General features: G+C 29.3%; 2 protein-coding genes across 2 annotated transcripts in view; both read right to left on the bottom strand.

Annotated features, from left to right (window-relative positions):
• Positions 1-1,511, bottom strand: part of LOC119685276 (calexcitin-1-like) — a 107,672-nt gene extending 106,161 nt beyond the window's left edge. Inside the window, exon 1 of the mRNA XM_038099516.1 lies at positions 1,343-1,511. The gene's annotated coding sequence lies outside the window, so the exon portion shown is untranslated. The remainder of the gene's footprint in view (positions 1-1,342) is intronic.
• LOC119676810 (collagen alpha chain CG42342) overlaps positions 1-16,860 on the bottom strand; it is a 54,735-nt gene extending 37,875 nt beyond the window's left edge. The window contains exon 1 of the mRNA XM_038088068.1: positions 16,854-16,860. Within this exon, the coding sequence (XP_037943996.1) occupies positions 16,854-16,860 (7 nt within the window). The remainder of the gene's footprint in view (positions 1-16,853) is intronic.
• Positions 16,861-17,206: the final 346 nt, after the last annotated feature.

Raw genomic sequence — 17,206 nt, 5'->3', positions numbered from 1 at the left:
TTATAAGAACTATAAAATATCAAAAACGATCAGTTCTTAAGAAAATAAGTGCAGAATAATAATAAATAAACGAACGGGTAAGTTAAAATGCTTACATATCATATTATGTGATTATATGTTCTTATGTGATTATTTGTTCTTATGTGATTATTTGTTAAATACATATAATAAATATAAATATATATATTTTAAATTTCTGTATATAAAATTTATCTTTTCTGCGAAAAAATTTTAATTTCATTGTTTACTGCAGCATTTGTGCACCTTGACGTATGAGTAACTATTTGAAGTTTATCTTAAATTGAAAAGTCTACAATAAGAAGAAGAGCAATATGCAGCGATGATAAGCTCACAAAACAAATTAAGACTCATTGTCAATTACAAATGTTCCAAATGTTTAAATAAGTTTAATTTTCAACAAAATTTATTTATTGTTCGTCAAGAGCAACTTTGCTGATAATAAACTTGCAAATTAAGAGACACAAACGCACACACACACATAACCACTCACAAACAACTAAACACAATTAAACTAACAATGGAACGCTTAAGAAACCGCAAAAAAGATATAATTTAATTTATGCGAAAAGTGCTCCAAGGTGCTATTTTAGTTTTCAATGTTCAGTGAAGACAATTTGACATTCCAAAAGCTTTTCAAGCGTAAAATGCCTGATGCACTTGCTCCAGGCGAACTACAATGAAAACACACTTTACCCATTTGTACACATAAAAAACCAAAAAAAAAAATCGTAGATACAAATGTATCTTTTATTGAATATTTTATATATTTGTTTATGCGCTTAATTGTGTCTTTCGCTATTTTCAAGGTATGCCCGTATGCCCGTATGCTCCTATGTTTTTGGCTTTTATGTTCATAGGAGGTGTAATAAAATTTGAAATTTTACTACAACCGCATTTTCATGTGGAAACACATTTTCTTTATACGAGTGTTTTATGTTAGTTGGAATGTGGAATGCACAATAACTTACTTTCTCAAAAGTAAACTCAAAATTACTTTTAATGGATTTTGCACTTGCAGATGCACTTGCTCTACTTAATTCCAATTTAATGCGTTTGCACGGAGGAAACGCATGAATGCACAGAAGACACTCACTGTTCACAGGACTCGTAACTCGCACAAATCACTGCTTAAGTTACTAAAATAGCAGCGGTGACAATTTCATATCCTTAACGGAGTTTATACTGTTCCAAATAACAATGCAACATCCTTACTTCGGAGTAAGTTTTATAAATTTATGTTAATTTCTTTTTGTTTTATATTTTGCCAAAAAAAAATAATTAAAACTTAAATTATTTTGTGTTCAGCACCTACAAAACTCACCGATAATTTAGTCGTTAAAGTCTAAATTCACTTGTGAATTTTATTTTGAGTTTAATTTTTATTTTGATTTTTTATTAGAAAGAACTTTTGAATTTAACGTCCTTTTGTCGAAACTATTGCACGATGTTGACCAAGTGAAGGCAAATCAACGTGTATTGCCGCAGCACGTTTAAAATATTTGTGATATTAATTTGTGTGCTGCAGACCCTTTTATACTCGTCTGTGTTACGGCTAAGCGTCGTTATCGTTGTGTTAGTAGAATTTCGGTACAGGCCAATACATAAACGATATGATTTTATGCGGCGCGGCGCATGATAACAGAGACGCAATCGCAGCTCGCAGAATTTAGTGACGCTTTACTGTGCTGCCTTTCTCACAGCGCTGCTCAATTCTGCTTCATTTTACTTTACTTTGCTCTGTTCAATTCTACACTATGCTATGTGCCTTGCTATTTCGCGTTGTGCTGTTTTATCTGTCTGCTGCTGCGCTGCATTGCTTTAGAACATCGTCGGCTACGTAAAAGACGAATCATTTTGTTTCGTTTTATGTTGTGTTGATGTGTTGATGTGTGTTTGTTGTTGCATTTGTAGATTAATGCAGTCACTATGTTCTGCTTCTATTAATTTCTTTGATTATATTTGTGTTTAGTGTTTATTTATGTTTAAACGTACATTATGACAAAGTAACCACGTGCACTTCGGAGCTAACTGCATTTGAAATTATTGGTTTAAGAAAAATTTCACAATTTAAAGGAAATATTTTAAATAAAATTTAGTATAAACTTATAATTTAATATAAACATATAAATTAAATTGGTAGTTTATAATTTAAAATGAAAAATAAAATTTAAGAACAAGAATATTTTAAATAATCTTTAAATAGTAAAAATACTTTAAACATAATAAAATAAAATCAGATATTTTGTTAGAAAACCAAATTTAAAGATATCAATCACCTCTGAAGATGCGTATTTGGCAATACTCAAAACAGCTGTTTGATCAGTCAAAAATTAAATTCATTGAAAATAATAAAAAAAAATTTTGGTATTGCAATTCATTACTATTCGATAAAAAATTTGCTTTTTACTAGAATTCATAAATATATTATTTTGATATTTGACTTTTCCTAGTGGAAATTCCAGCAATATCTACTGTGATGCTGATTAAAAAAAAATATGTTACTGCATACACATATGTGTATTGAAAACAATAGTTTATATCAAGAATTTAGTTTTTTCGCCAAAATGAACATTCCAAATCAAAATAAATAATTTATAAAATCTTTAACATAATTTACAAAATAAACAGAAAATAGCAAAAGTTAGGCTATTTAGGGTAATTCTTATGTTCTAATAAAATAAACAAAAACACTGAATTTTAAATTTAATTCATATAAATTATCAGTAACCCTGCTATATTAATATAAAGTTATTTTCAATATTGAAAAGACAAATTTATTTTCTAAAATTATTTTTATATATATAATTTTTTGATATTTTATAATAAAATACTCTTTTATTCCAAACTGCCATTTTATTTTAAATGGAATTTAAAAAAATTTTTTTTTATAAAACTAATAATTGTTCTCTTGTATAAACACTTATCATCTGTTTATTTTATCTAAGAACAAAAATAAGATAACTGACTTCGATTGTCTGCCAAGAGAATATAATGACCTCTTAAACTACACTCATATTCATAACACTTATATATTACAATTTAAATGCTATTAACGTTAAATGCTTATAAGGATGTCGTATACAATCAGTATTATTGTCATCCAAATAATTTGACAGATTTATTTACAATGCACGTTGAAAAATCAGGTTCTTAAGTACTATACACATGGATGTCTTAGTGGATGTCTTATGCAATTATTATTATTGAAGACAATAATCCTGATTGTCTTTCAAATTAATTTCAAGGATTTTTTTACAAGGCACGTTTAAGAAATCAGATTCTTAAGTACTTTACGCCTTTCGGTAGTTCGAAATATTTTATGAGGACTTATAAGTGCAAACTAATAAATTTCCTCTTAAATATCTAAAAAAAGTAGGAAGTGCTATCGTTTCAGAAGAAAAACCTTACGATACACTTATAAAAAACATATGATATTGAGGTTATGTATTAGTAATATCTATTTAAAATTAAAGCATTTTTATAGTTCCAAAGTAATTTTATATTATGAAACTTTAAAAATCTTAGTATACAGAATAATTCGTTAAATATATCACAAACCACCAAAATTGCTACCTCAAAAATATTCACATAACAGTGACCGATTAAATAAAAATTTCCGTACGATTCCCACATAATTTTAATCCTGAAAAACTAATTAACCTTGTCAGTAGGAAAAAGCAACATAATTAATTATTATATAAAGGCTTAATTACTTCAAGCTCATATTTTTATAGTCCCTTACTTCATCTCTTTTGCCTAAAAGTTTCTACTTAATAAATCAGTATTACTAGTAACGCACAGCATATGTTTATGCATTAGCGGACTTTAAAAGCGAGAACTATAAACTAAATAAAATTTAGAAATTATGAAAATTCATTTCAATAAAAAATCTTAACAAAACTGTAAACATAGAATAAAATATTCCTGTTTATCCTGCGGGAATCATTTAACTTTATTATCTAGCGGAAATGACTAGCAAAACACAATTGCATTAATTTGTGTGCTTATCAGCTGCTGAGTGAGTGTAGCTGTGTGAATGTATGTGTTACTTTGTTGTACAAAAGACATGTTTCATTTCCGTTTTATATCTTTAACAGCTCATAAATTTAAGTTACTTGTTCACAACGCATGTGACTGTCACTTTTCCTGCTATATGAAATTGTTGTTGCGTTATTCTATAGCAGTAATACATATGCAATATATATTGTTGTCCAACGTTTCATTGCACAATGTTCATAATCAGTTTCTTACAAATTTAAAGTTTCTCTTTGTGGAAGGTTGAAAGTAACTTTACTCTGTGTTGCGGATGGCTATTTCACCAATGTTCCATTTCAACACTCACACACACATACGATTGCGCTTTTACAAGTACAACATGGCATGGTTTTAACACCAACACAACCACTTGATTTACCTTAACACAGCTTTAGTGTCAATTTAAGTGTTCTTCAGTGCTTCGCTTCGGTGGACCAGTTCAGTTTGATAGTATTAGTACACGAGTATACGTGTATCTTTGTCTGCTTTTATTTAAGCTTTTGTGTTAGCATTGCAGATGGCATTTTAAAAAGAGGAAACGGAAACGGCATTGACATACTTTACCACATTTACTACATTTTAAGCAAAACCAGACAGGTACACAATGCTAAGAGTTGTATAAATGCACAAAGAGATGAACGTTAGAATGGACTTAAGAAAAGTTTATATTGAATGCTTTATAAATTGTAGGTAGGTATTATAGTTGTTGTTGTTGTTGTTGTTGTTGTTGTTGTTGTTGTCAGCATATTTGTAACAAACAATGAATTAACAACTACCACTGTCCATCCCACAGCCCGTTCTAGCTGCCTCAAGCAAACCGTGTACAGTGTACACTTTATTTTGTAGCAAACTGAACCAAAGTACTGCGCTTTTAGTGTCTCAAAACAGCAGGAATTACGTTGCTCTAACCCACTTGCAGATATGACATCGTTAAACGTTTCCATATATATGTACATTTGCCGTGTGTTTTGCACATAATGACAAAACGCTGGATAGTGAAAGTAACATAGTTGCAAGAAATTCTCAAATTGAATATAATTTTATTAACTTTAATTACGTTGCAAAGAAAATTATTAAATTTTTAAAAAAATATTTATTTTTCCTCACAGTTTTATAATGAGAAACCAGCAGAAACACACCATTCAGTTCTCGGCTTGCATGCTTTTCCTGCCAGTGTGTGCTCGATGTCAGTTGGGCACAACAGTTCTGAATTAATATGACTATATACAATGCACACACACACATGTTTATACATACAGTATACAAAAATATATAAATATATTTTAAATATATACTGTATTTAAAAAAAAAATTTATCTCACTTTACGCTTTTGTTTCATTACAAAAACAAACATTGCGTTCTCTATTGTTTTCACCATGTATCCTTCAAAGGATTTAATCAGTTGCTACCTTAGTCCTCCTGCTGATGATACCGTTTTTATTGTTGTTATTGCTGTTGCTGTTGCTGCTAATGATACTGGTGCAACGTTAGCTGTCGTGGTCATACATAAGTGACAGTATGAAATGAGCAGTTACCTACATGTGTATCGTTGTGTGCTCCTGGTAATTTATTGTTATTTTTAAGGTTACCGTTTTTGTTATTTTTCATTTTTACACACTTTTCTATTTGTAATTTTAATTTAATTTTTTTTTATTATTCTTATTTTATTTCCTTTTGCAAATCAAAAGTTCTCAATAAAACACGTACACACTTCAACTACGTACAGATATTGCATGTCTTCAAGTTTATAGATATTATTCCTCGTGGTGTTGGAAGGATTTGTATTTGTACCAAAATTTCAATTGGATGAATTTGAATCATGCATCAAGTTAAGCCAAATTGATGTAATATTGGTAAACTTTGCCAAAAGTTTTTTGTTTCTCTACGATAGTACGAAATTGATGATGAAAGGTAAAATATTGTTTGTATATTTGAATTTATATTTCCAGAACTGTCTTAAAACATTTATAACATCTAATAAAAGGATTTGTTTTTATTCACATAAGATAAATATACAAATGCACAAGATTTAAAATAATAATTAACAATAATAATGATAATCAACGAATAGGTTAGGTTAGGTTAGTACCGGCGACCCTGAGGATCCACTTAAAGCTATTGACCAATTTGTCAAATGTGTTAGGTATGAGAAGCTCAGATGATAAAAAACTACCTTGAACCTTTGGTTAAGCTTAAAGTACTTTTTAAAGGGAGCACCTTGATTTAGGCAAGATCCCCGAAAAAGGAAGCCCCTAAAATAATAGATTGACACCACGCATGTGTTGGGCGCATTGCTGCAGATATTGAAAACTAAGGAATTCACGAAATACCAAAACACTAAAATTACTATTTCACGTAACATATATGTTGAATACCGAACAAGGGAATAATGTAAATGGATCTATGAGCTGATGAGATCTATGATCTGAAATTTCCCGCATTTGCAATATTCATTAATAAAATTTCAGTAGATTTTTATTTGAAAATCAGAACATTTTTCTGAGAAATGTTATAATAAATTGTAATAAATTATCATTCAAAACCATCGTAATATTTTATTGCCATTTTTTACTAATTAAAATTTACCAAATGTATCTCATAAACATTGCTTGGCAAATTATCAAAATTTTTATAATTAAATTTATTGGCTTAAATAGTTTCTCATGTATGTAGAAACCGCCGCATACATAGAAGTTTAGCAAACACAACCCTTGTAATCCTTGTAAAATAGTCACTAACATTTTGATCGAAAAATATTTGGAGCAAACTACATCTGTTGTGTGATAGGAGGCATGCTTCCATTTGCCACACAAATAAAAATTGATTTTTTTGTTGTAATAGATTTCATGCCTGACATTGAAAAGTCTATTTCAACCTCGAATAGAAATAAATAAAAATACTGTCACCTTTTCTGATGCAGTAGCATGGAGCTGGCAACTAAACGTAACATGACAATTATGCAACTGCAAAAGAATTACAGTATTTTGGCAAAGAATTTAAAAAATCTTTTTCAAACAATATCTCTGACTTTCAATCTTTGGTACGGGTGTATGTAAACTATTCGTACCGTTAAGGGTAAACGGTTTGAGCAACAGCAGACGAACGAGCAGCACTCCATAAAGTTACTGCTAATTTATGTGCATATGTGCAACTAAGTAGTCCCAAATTAGGGCCCAAGTCTACAAGAAAGAAGAAGCAGAAGTTGTCGAGTGTCTATCAAAGGTGCTACAAAAAATATTTTGGCTGACTCAGTAGAAAAGGAAAGCAAATGCAGAACGAAATGCTAAAACTTTCTACTAAACTAGCTAAGAAAGAATGTTCTCTGCTCGTTGCCAACAGCAATCTTTAAGAATAATTTTTTTAGCTCGGTTGGTAATGTTTGGCAAAGATACGTACATAGATAAGTATATAAATGTGTTCATGTAGGCGTTCGTATCTGATGACGCTTGCAATTACTGCATTAGTATCTAATAGATTGTTGTCTTATTTATGTTGCGGCAATTTTTCCTTTCTGAATGTTATTTTTTATTTAATTTTTTGTTTTTTTGTTTTGCTTTGGTTTTGATAAGAAGCTTGCTTAAATTCAGCAAATAAAATTGAGCAAATAAAAAGTAACGCAAAAAATCAAGTTAAAAAAGTAGCAACAACTGTTCAAAACTTAAGTAAATATGATAAGAGTTTGAAAAAATTCTACATAAATCTTTTCAGTAAATATCTCTAGATTTCAAATATAATAAATTGAAATCCAAGAGCAGCACTTCAACAACTTAAGTGCAATATTTTAACTGTCATAAGTTGGAGCATAATTTTTCTCAAACCAAATCAGTATCAGTTACATTTCAAAAAAATTTATGCAGATTACTCGTAACTATTTTTTTCAATTTTACAAAAATTACATTCAAATTACATTGAAAAACTAAAACAAGGTATCTCACTATAATTAGTATTTCACATTTAAATTGTTTCTGCAATGCAAAATTAAATTGTAATTAGTAAACGTCAATTACTTCCAAGAGATTATCTCATTGCTGTATTTGTACTATGCCATTAATAACCAATTTCGGTTTTGGTGGCTGTATTTATTTTCTAAGATACTTTTCTCTATCTTAATTAACCTTATAAAGATTTTTTTTTAATTTTTGCATTGCTCACACTTTTCTGTGAACAATATTAAAAACAAATTTATTTTGTCTTCCCTTATCTGCTGCTGACTTAATTTAAATAGCTGCTGCAGTTGTATTAAAAATTGTTTTAATATATATTTATTTTATTAAACTTTATACTGTCTTAAGTATTACTAAGTCTTTTGCTTACATTTGAATTTAAGATAAGTGAGAAGTGAGGTTATTATTTATTCCATCATATGAAATGACAGCGATGAGTATGAAGAGTCAAATATGTTGTCACAGATAAAGCTACTGTGGCGCAACTATAAGACATGTGTAGTTTTATTTACTTTTTTTAATAATAATTAATAGTAAAAAGTGTGCCATTAGTGAAAAGTGTAAATAGTTAAACACTATTAAATAGGTACATTTACCAAAATAGGTGGCAGAGTTATATGTGACCAAATAATGGGACAACATAACGTATGAGTTATATGCACTATTTTATTTTATATATGTGTAATCGGTACAATACACAGATCGCTTATATGTCATGTAACTTTTGTATTTTCTTGTTAGTTTGAAGTAGTTAATTAATGGATTAGCCCTACTTTGCTTTAATCACTGCAGGTTTGACAACCTGCTTGTGGATGTTTGTTCTTGATATTAGATCTATTGCGCATAAAGTGTAAATTTATTATTATTGTTGAAAAGAAGGGATCGTGGACTGCGATCTAAAAGATCTATTGTGCACCTAAGTCAGATTGGAGTGTTCAAGTCCAATTTCTTTAATAAAAGACAGTATAGAGACCCAAGCACATGGTATGTAGTTCCTCTCTCTTCTCTACAGTATCTGCAGTCTGAGTTAGATTGTATTCCTAACTTCAATATGTGATTATTCAATCTACAGTGCCCGATCAATAATCCGGCAATAATTCTTAGTGCGCATAAGCTATTTTGCTTCTAATATTTTCATGTAAAGGTTCTATGTCGAGAATAATGCTGACTCAGTGAATTTGGCCAATTCTATGTTACAGTTATTAACTTTAAATTAAATATCTTAGATACCAAAATCATTACTAATATAATACAGTTTTTAGTCCTTTAAATCACATATATCAAATATTTGATGGCATTGTTAAATACAAAAGTAGTTTCCTCATCAGTGATAATAGTTTACGCCGCTCGTCCAAGGAATATGAGTCCTACAGTTTTCATTATTTTAATAAAGTCATCAGTCTGGCATTTATGACATGTGCAATCCACGTTCATTTCTCAAAATCAGTGGCTGAAAAGCTTTTTGCGCAAAACATCTTTGCAACAAAAAGTTCATCCAGGTTCAAACAATTTAAATAAAAGCAAATATAGTTGTAAGCAATGTTCGGTTGCAAGATACTTCATACAAAGGCGGCAAGAGGAATGCAAACCAAAAGACAAGTGGCAACAATGAAAACATGAGAATTGAAAAAAAAATTTTCCTAACATTGAATTTTTTTACAATATTTAAAAAAGTTTAGTTACATCGACTACTTAGCAAACGCTACATGGCATTGTTTATAAATAGTAGCAAATATTTCTAAGAGACAATATAATCTACATTTTTCACTTTAAAAGTTATTACATCAATTATTATAATAATTTGTTACCGGGCTAATTGGTCAAATTTAAATATAAATAAAAAGACACTGATTTATTATTTATATTTAAAAATCGTTTAAACTTTATTTCCGATATTTCGACTATCTTCGATAGTCATCTTCAGGGAAAACTCAATTATGGTTAAGAGTTTATCTTCGAAAAAAATTTTCTCGATTGAGTCAAGTGAATTTTTGAGATCAGGTAGATGAAGTAATATTACATCTTAACATCGTACTTCCTCAATTCAGAAAATCATATCTAATTGTTTAATTTGCGTTTGTATTCTTTTTAAACATCTCCAGCATGATCCACAGGAATTGTGATGGGACAGCATAGACCAGCTCTATGTTATACTAAAGTCAAGTACCACATGAAAACTATTTCTGTTTTAGAAACTTCTATGATGTTGGCATGAATAAAGTCTGAAAACCTAAATTTGCATTTCGGGTCATATCGCTCTTAACCTGATTGCTAAAAGGTAACAGAAGTCTAATTCCTATTAGCCAATCACAGAGTAATATTATAAATTAATAATCATCAAACAATTACTGATAATTAAGGTTCTATGGACAAACCACCTAGTCGTGCATGTCTATGAGTGTAGTATTTCTGTTGAAACAAAAACTAGAACTGAAATTACTTTGAAACTGCCAACAAATGAATTAATATTTTTTCTATACTTGTGACAATATGTAGACCTGCGAATAGATTTAATAGAATATAGACTTGAGTCTCATTAAAACTGTTGTTTACAGCTATAAAGCTGACTCTTCACATAATTTTTTAAAAAATTAATCCGTATATTTTATTATATTATATTTATGTTATTATGGCAAATTGATATAAGTGCACTATATGTCATAATTGGTCTAATTTTTTGTCGTACATTGCAAAGTCATACATCGTAATATAATATATAAAGTCGTATATGAAAATTTATATACAGTTTTAGCTCACATTTTTCATACATTATTAGAAGTTAATTAAATAATTATAACAAATAAATCACTACATATTAGATGGCTTGGCCAAGATATCCGGAAATAGTATACGACTATACTCAAACAAATACTTAAACAAAAACAACATGGCTTAAAAGAGGATAAGAGGATACCTTGAAATCGATGGCTGAATGCAAAAGAAGTATCCGAAATTACGATGAACTGTATATAGATTAAAGAAAGAATGTGAAGAAATCTGTAACTCATATTAGGTTATACTAATATGATATGGTATTAATGGTATGAATATGATATGATATGATAATGGTATGAAAATGTTTTATGTGTTTATAGCTTAAGAAATCCGATCGTATGAAATTTTGTTTCCCTTTTCATCTATTTTTTCTTGGTTTGTTATAGCTATTTGTTATTTTTACTGAAATATTACTTATTTCTGTTATTGATTTATTTTTTTTTATGTTGTACTCTACTGTCTAAGCTGGTTTTCTATTTTGTTATAGATTTTTTTTTAACTTAGTTTCCCGCTTCTTCTTATTTTTATTAATTTGATTAAGTTTCTTTGTTTTTATTTCAATTGCATATTAAATTTCATACATTATTCGTTTATTTTATATACAATATATGATAGCCATCAATATTTTTTTATGCGAGATTAAATATATTACTATATCATAATTTTCATAATTGTATATCTTAATTTGAATTATACTTTATATAGAGTATATAAAAATTTATATAAATGAAAACAAATTCAAGTACAATGCCAGTATAAAAAACTCTTTACTTACTAATTGTATCTTTTGTAGTTTTACAAAACTGCATAACGGAAACAATTTCTTTACCGCCTCAACAAAAACAAAGAAAATTTGAAATTACCTTACAATTAAATAGCAAATGCCAAAACTGAATAAATCCTAATAAAAAAACAATACAAAAAAATAATACCAGCAATAAAAATTAAACAAAAAAATGTGAATGCTTTTCCATTCACACACAAGTAGCGCAACATCTTTGCATAAAAATATCTTGCAGATACTTAAATAGTAACCGCATTTATTTACGCTAGCAAAGTAGCAAATACAGGAAACTATGCAAAGCAACTAACATTATTTTTTTTTTATTTTTGGTAAGCAAACAAAAACAGTTTTACTTTCGTTTTCATTGGAGCGGCGAAAAGTATTGCGGCAACAGCTGAAGTTGCTGAACTAGCAGTAGCAATTCCAGATGCTATTATAGCGCAAACGAAGGGGAAAGTAAATAAACTGAACTCAATGGACTAAAAGCGCCAAAGTAGTCGTTCAGGAACGATACTACGACCACTTGTGGTGGCAAGCAATAATTTAAGCAACATTTGCTAACACATTAAATTGCATACAAAACGATATCAATCCATCTTGCAACTGATCAGCTGTTGCGGTTGCAATGATACAAAGCCAACAACAACGGCGCTAAGTGCGCATTGCCATTTGCACTCAACTCTTCTTCAGTGGCCGTTACATCTTAATTTTCATATGCAATTTTATTTTCATTGTATGCGTCCGTACATGATGAAGAGTTTCTCGAACTTTTGTTGCATAAATTACAGCTTGCGTTGCATGATCCACAGCTGATCGCATACTACACAATCCCCTGAGACAGAGTCATTGTTGCCACAAACTTCAGTGTCAGCTAAATTATTACTGTCGCTGTTGCTATAACCGTTGCTGTTGAATTTATGAGATTGTCATGTCTGTCGCCACACAATTGTCTATGATGCAATTTGCGGCAATTGAATAACCGACAACATCAGCGCGCCGTCCCAACTTGTACAGGCAATGAAAACAATGACAACGTAAAAACTATACATCATCGGCAACTGTAAAGATGCAGTGAAATTGCAATTGCATTTAACTAAATACTTGTACTCGTACTCGTACTCGTACTCGTATTGATATAACCACTGAGACTCAGCACAGGCGTGCGCATAAATCTAAGTTAAAAATATTTAACCGCATCTGCGCATGCCTGCGCGCATTAACCAATCAACGCGAGCTGCATGTGTTGAAATATGTGCAACGATCTTTAATCTCATCCAAAAGATTGTAATCTGCATCCAAGGTCTTTTATTGATCTTCGATTTCTCTGATTTATGAAATGCATTATTTAGTTTTTGCTTTCCATTTCATTATTTTCAATTTTCTATAAAAGCTTTTTTGTTTCATTTCTCGTTTGTCATGTCGATAGCAATTTTTAGTTCACTTTATCAATTTTAAGATTTGACTTTGTGACTAATTGACGGTGACCCAATCGCTTCCGTTGACGGTATTGTGTGCACATAAAGTGGAACTAGCAACTAAATGCCACAGTGCATTTTATTGGGAGCCCAACTAGAGCGATTAAGGCCATTCAAACTTTTTAAACTCGTCAATTCATATTGATACTCTTACATGCATATATATAATATATATATCTATGTACTTATAGGTATATTACATGCATATTATTCAATAATTTTATATACTGACTAGAAATAAAAGTGCTGAATATATATATATTAATAATCAGCACTAAGTTATGTCTTAAATGCGGTATGGGCATAATTTTAAAAGATTCGGCTTAATTAAGATAAAGAGAGCACTTCTTAATTCAAAATAATAAAAGATAGTTTTCAATTACCCTTATATATGGGTAGAAACGTTGAAATTCAAAGGCGAAAATATGGGTGGGTAGGCCATACCCTGCGTAAGCCTTATGATGATCCAGCATGCAGCAGTAACATGGAATCTTCAGGGAACCCGGCATAGAAGCAGGCCAACGACAACATGGCAAAGAACGATTAATACGAACTGCGATAAATTTCGCAGAATAGAGATAGTTGGAAATCATTTGTTTTATCCTTAAGCTTCTAATAGAGTATGGAATAAATAAAAATAATAATAAGAGCAAGCCCTTTAAATGAAAAAAGAACCATCTAAAACAAGTATACAAATATAATCAACAAAATTCTTGTTGTCTGATTTCACAGAATATTAAATTGAATGGAATTGCTCTTTAATGTTCCTTAAATCATGCAGTAGAATAATTCAGTAACCCCCATTTTCTATATAATCTATTACTATATTGAAAGCAAACCTTTGTCCAGTTAAAAACTTAATGAAAATGTCTTAAATCTAAACTAAAATGTCTGTTATAGCTCTGTATCGCGGACATAGTTTTCTTTATTTATTGGTACTGATAAATAAAATAAATAAAATAGCCTGACATTTGTAGTCCAACATAATATAGACGGAATTTAAACTGATTAAGTAAAAATTGCAATATAGCTTAAGATCACTGATGATGAGTAGTTGGCAATACTTGAAACATCGTTGTATGGTCAGCCAAATTTCAAAATATTTATCAAATATTTGTTGTTGCTATTACTGTTCCAAAATAATTTGTTATTAAATTTTAAATGTTTTATTAAAAATTTAGATTTACAATTGTATATTCATATCAGTATTAGTTTTACATGCTTATCAATCAAATTATAACCATAGACTTAAGTCTAAATATGAATTAAATATGTTTGATTATATTTTTTTTTGTTTTTGATTATATTTTTGATTAAATATTCAATCAATTAGTTACGTAAGATTTCTTGAACAACAATTTACTTTATCAGTAACCTCTGAGTATTTATTTAAACAATTTGCTGTTTAAACACGACTTCTGTGAAAAGATTCACTATTTGATTTATTTCTCTATGTGCTGCCAGCCCAAAAATAAGTTTCTACCACCACCTATTGGATATTAACATAGCCTATATTAGGACCTGTGTCACATGTCACGTTTGATCTAAAGCTGTCAAAGCAATGTAAAGTCTATCTAGAAGCAAAATCATAGACAGACAAGTAGTAATTTAGTTTAATATTAGGTAATTATAAAAGCACCTAGCACTAAATAAATAATCATTCTTGACAAAATACAGGCTTTAAAAGCAATTAATATACTTTATACTTCCGTTTTATTCTCAACATATTCAAATGACTTAAACGACAGCAACGTTTTGTTCGTTATTTTTGCTTGAGATAAAATATGAAGGCATAAAGTTTCTAATGAAACTTACAGTAAGCAAACAAACAGCCAATCAATTTATTAATTTTACACCGGAAAATACCGTTTACGGTTACAAAATAAAGCATAAATAATATTAAGTTTAAACTAATAAAATAACAGTTATTAATTAAATATCAGCCAAACAAATATTTTTCGATTAATATTTTTGATATTTTATTCATATCACACATATGATCATGTTTAATATCACTAAGATTTGATCGTATATTAGATACATAATATAATTTATATAATTATATATGTGTATCTTTAAATTGCATTGGAACTTTACAATTGTTTTTAAAATTATACCAACTATAGTTATAATAATATTCAAATCATTATAATACATTGGTGATCAATAAGGTATTTAGCACGACAACCCCTCACTAAAAAAGTAGTAATTATGAACACGACTACGTTGAAGGCAGAATGATGCAACGATTAATTTTTTGAAGCCTTTACTCTACTGCATATTAAATAAAAGATTACAGCATCTAAACGTTTTATCAAAATAAATGGTTATCCCAGTAATTCTTAGCTCTGCTTAGAGAAAATCAAGCGATGGAGTTAAGATTTGTCAATAGCCCTTCTGTGATACTCTGACCAAAAAGGGGTGTTACAGTAAGTGATGTAGATTATCAGACATTTCAGTGTCTATCAAATGAGGCACATCCAGATAAAAAATAACAGCGCTAACTGCTACGAATTTTATTAACTCACAATTAACATTGGCTATAAATAATCAAACAGAGAAGAACACAGCAGAGTCAATCTAAACCTTAAGTAATATTCATCAGTCCTAACGTAACAAGCGATGTAAACATACAATTGTTTTCTATTTCTCTGTCAATAAATTGTAGTTTCTTTATCTTTAATATTAATGTCTAGACACTACAAACGTACTGTTAAAACTATCAAAACTAGAATTTTTCAAGTGAAACAAATCCATTATTTTCTTTTATATACTATACAAAATTTTATAGTTCGGGATAGGTTAAGGAAGTGTAAAATTTAGTTGTACTGTAACTACCGCAATTCCAGGTATTGAAACTTAAATAAAACCAATAGTTAATTCTTAATCATGTATGAAGTACATTGATGTAGCTATAATTATAGTTTTCATTAAACAACACAGTACTTCTTAACTTAAAAATCATTAGTTTTCTTCATTAAAGACACCGTTGAAATGATGTACTATTAAGCTCTATTAAAGAAAGTTGGGTTTTAGAGCTCGCAATATGATATATTTAAGTTGAAAAACATTGATAGCGAAAAACTACTGATACCATCTATCACAGTGAACAACTGAATTTGATCACATGACTAAAAAACGGAAACTTCCTAAGTGTTGAATTTTGGGAATCCGTAAAGTAAACTTGGTTCAATTAGTTAAATATTATTAAAACTCACCAAGATTATGTTCTAACGTTTTTAACGTAGAAGGTTAATCACAAGAATTTCACGTTCTTCTATGAGACATTCGATTAATAATAAGAGTGGTATTGATATCCACCATCTTCTTACAATTGCATCTTTATAAGGTCAATTACGCATATTAAAATTTCTTGGAAAAAAAAACAATCAAAATTTAACTCTTGTCACATGCGAAAAAAATTGAAATAAAATCTTAAGCTCAAGATTTTGTATAATTCTTCAATCTGAGAATTATGATAATAAAAATATATATTTGTACTTAATGAAAAATAAATCATATTTACAAATTGTTCATCTAAATGCAAATATTATATCAATTATATTTTTTTTTATTTTTATTTTTATTTTATAATATTAAGTGCATTAAGTACATGCTTTTATATATCCGCACTTTAATAGGGAGTGTCATCTACGTCCATCAGTAAAGGTATTGTTTAACAAGTATGTACACAACTTGTCTGGATAGAAGAAATGTAATACTACCTTAACCAATTAAGAGAATTGAACACTGGCGACTTATTGAATTTAATAAGATATTGGAGTTGTTGAAGAAGTTATTGGAACCAAATATTTTACCCGCCATAATCGAAGATGTTATGTTAGTCATACAATAGTACAACATTGACCCCAGGTTGTACTTAAGTAAAAATGCTTTCTATGTCGGAGCTCATAACATTCACTAATAAAAAAAACAAAAATTTTCATCAGCACAAATTTCGTGAAATGAGCGATGTCATCTATGCCTTGAATTTTCTTTTGATAACCACATCTTGTGTTATCTGTTTTTATTGTTCATAAGTTTAATTGCTTCAACACTTATTTATGTACAAATTTAAACGGTCTAACAATGAAATATCAGCCGAGCATTTTGTAATATTATTAACAAATTTTTCAAAATAAATGCCTTTCCGATTGTTAAATATTTAACG

This window comes from Teleopsis dalmanni, chromosome 2, assembly GCF_002237135.1.
Source record: "Teleopsis dalmanni isolate 2A chromosome 2, ASM223713v2, whole genome shotgun sequence".
Lineage (NCBI taxonomy): Eukaryota > Metazoa > Arthropoda > Insecta > Diptera > Diopsidae > Teleopsis > Teleopsis dalmanni.
The sequence above is the reverse complement of the archived record's forward strand: the minus strand, read 5'-3'. Positions and strand labels throughout refer to the sequence as shown.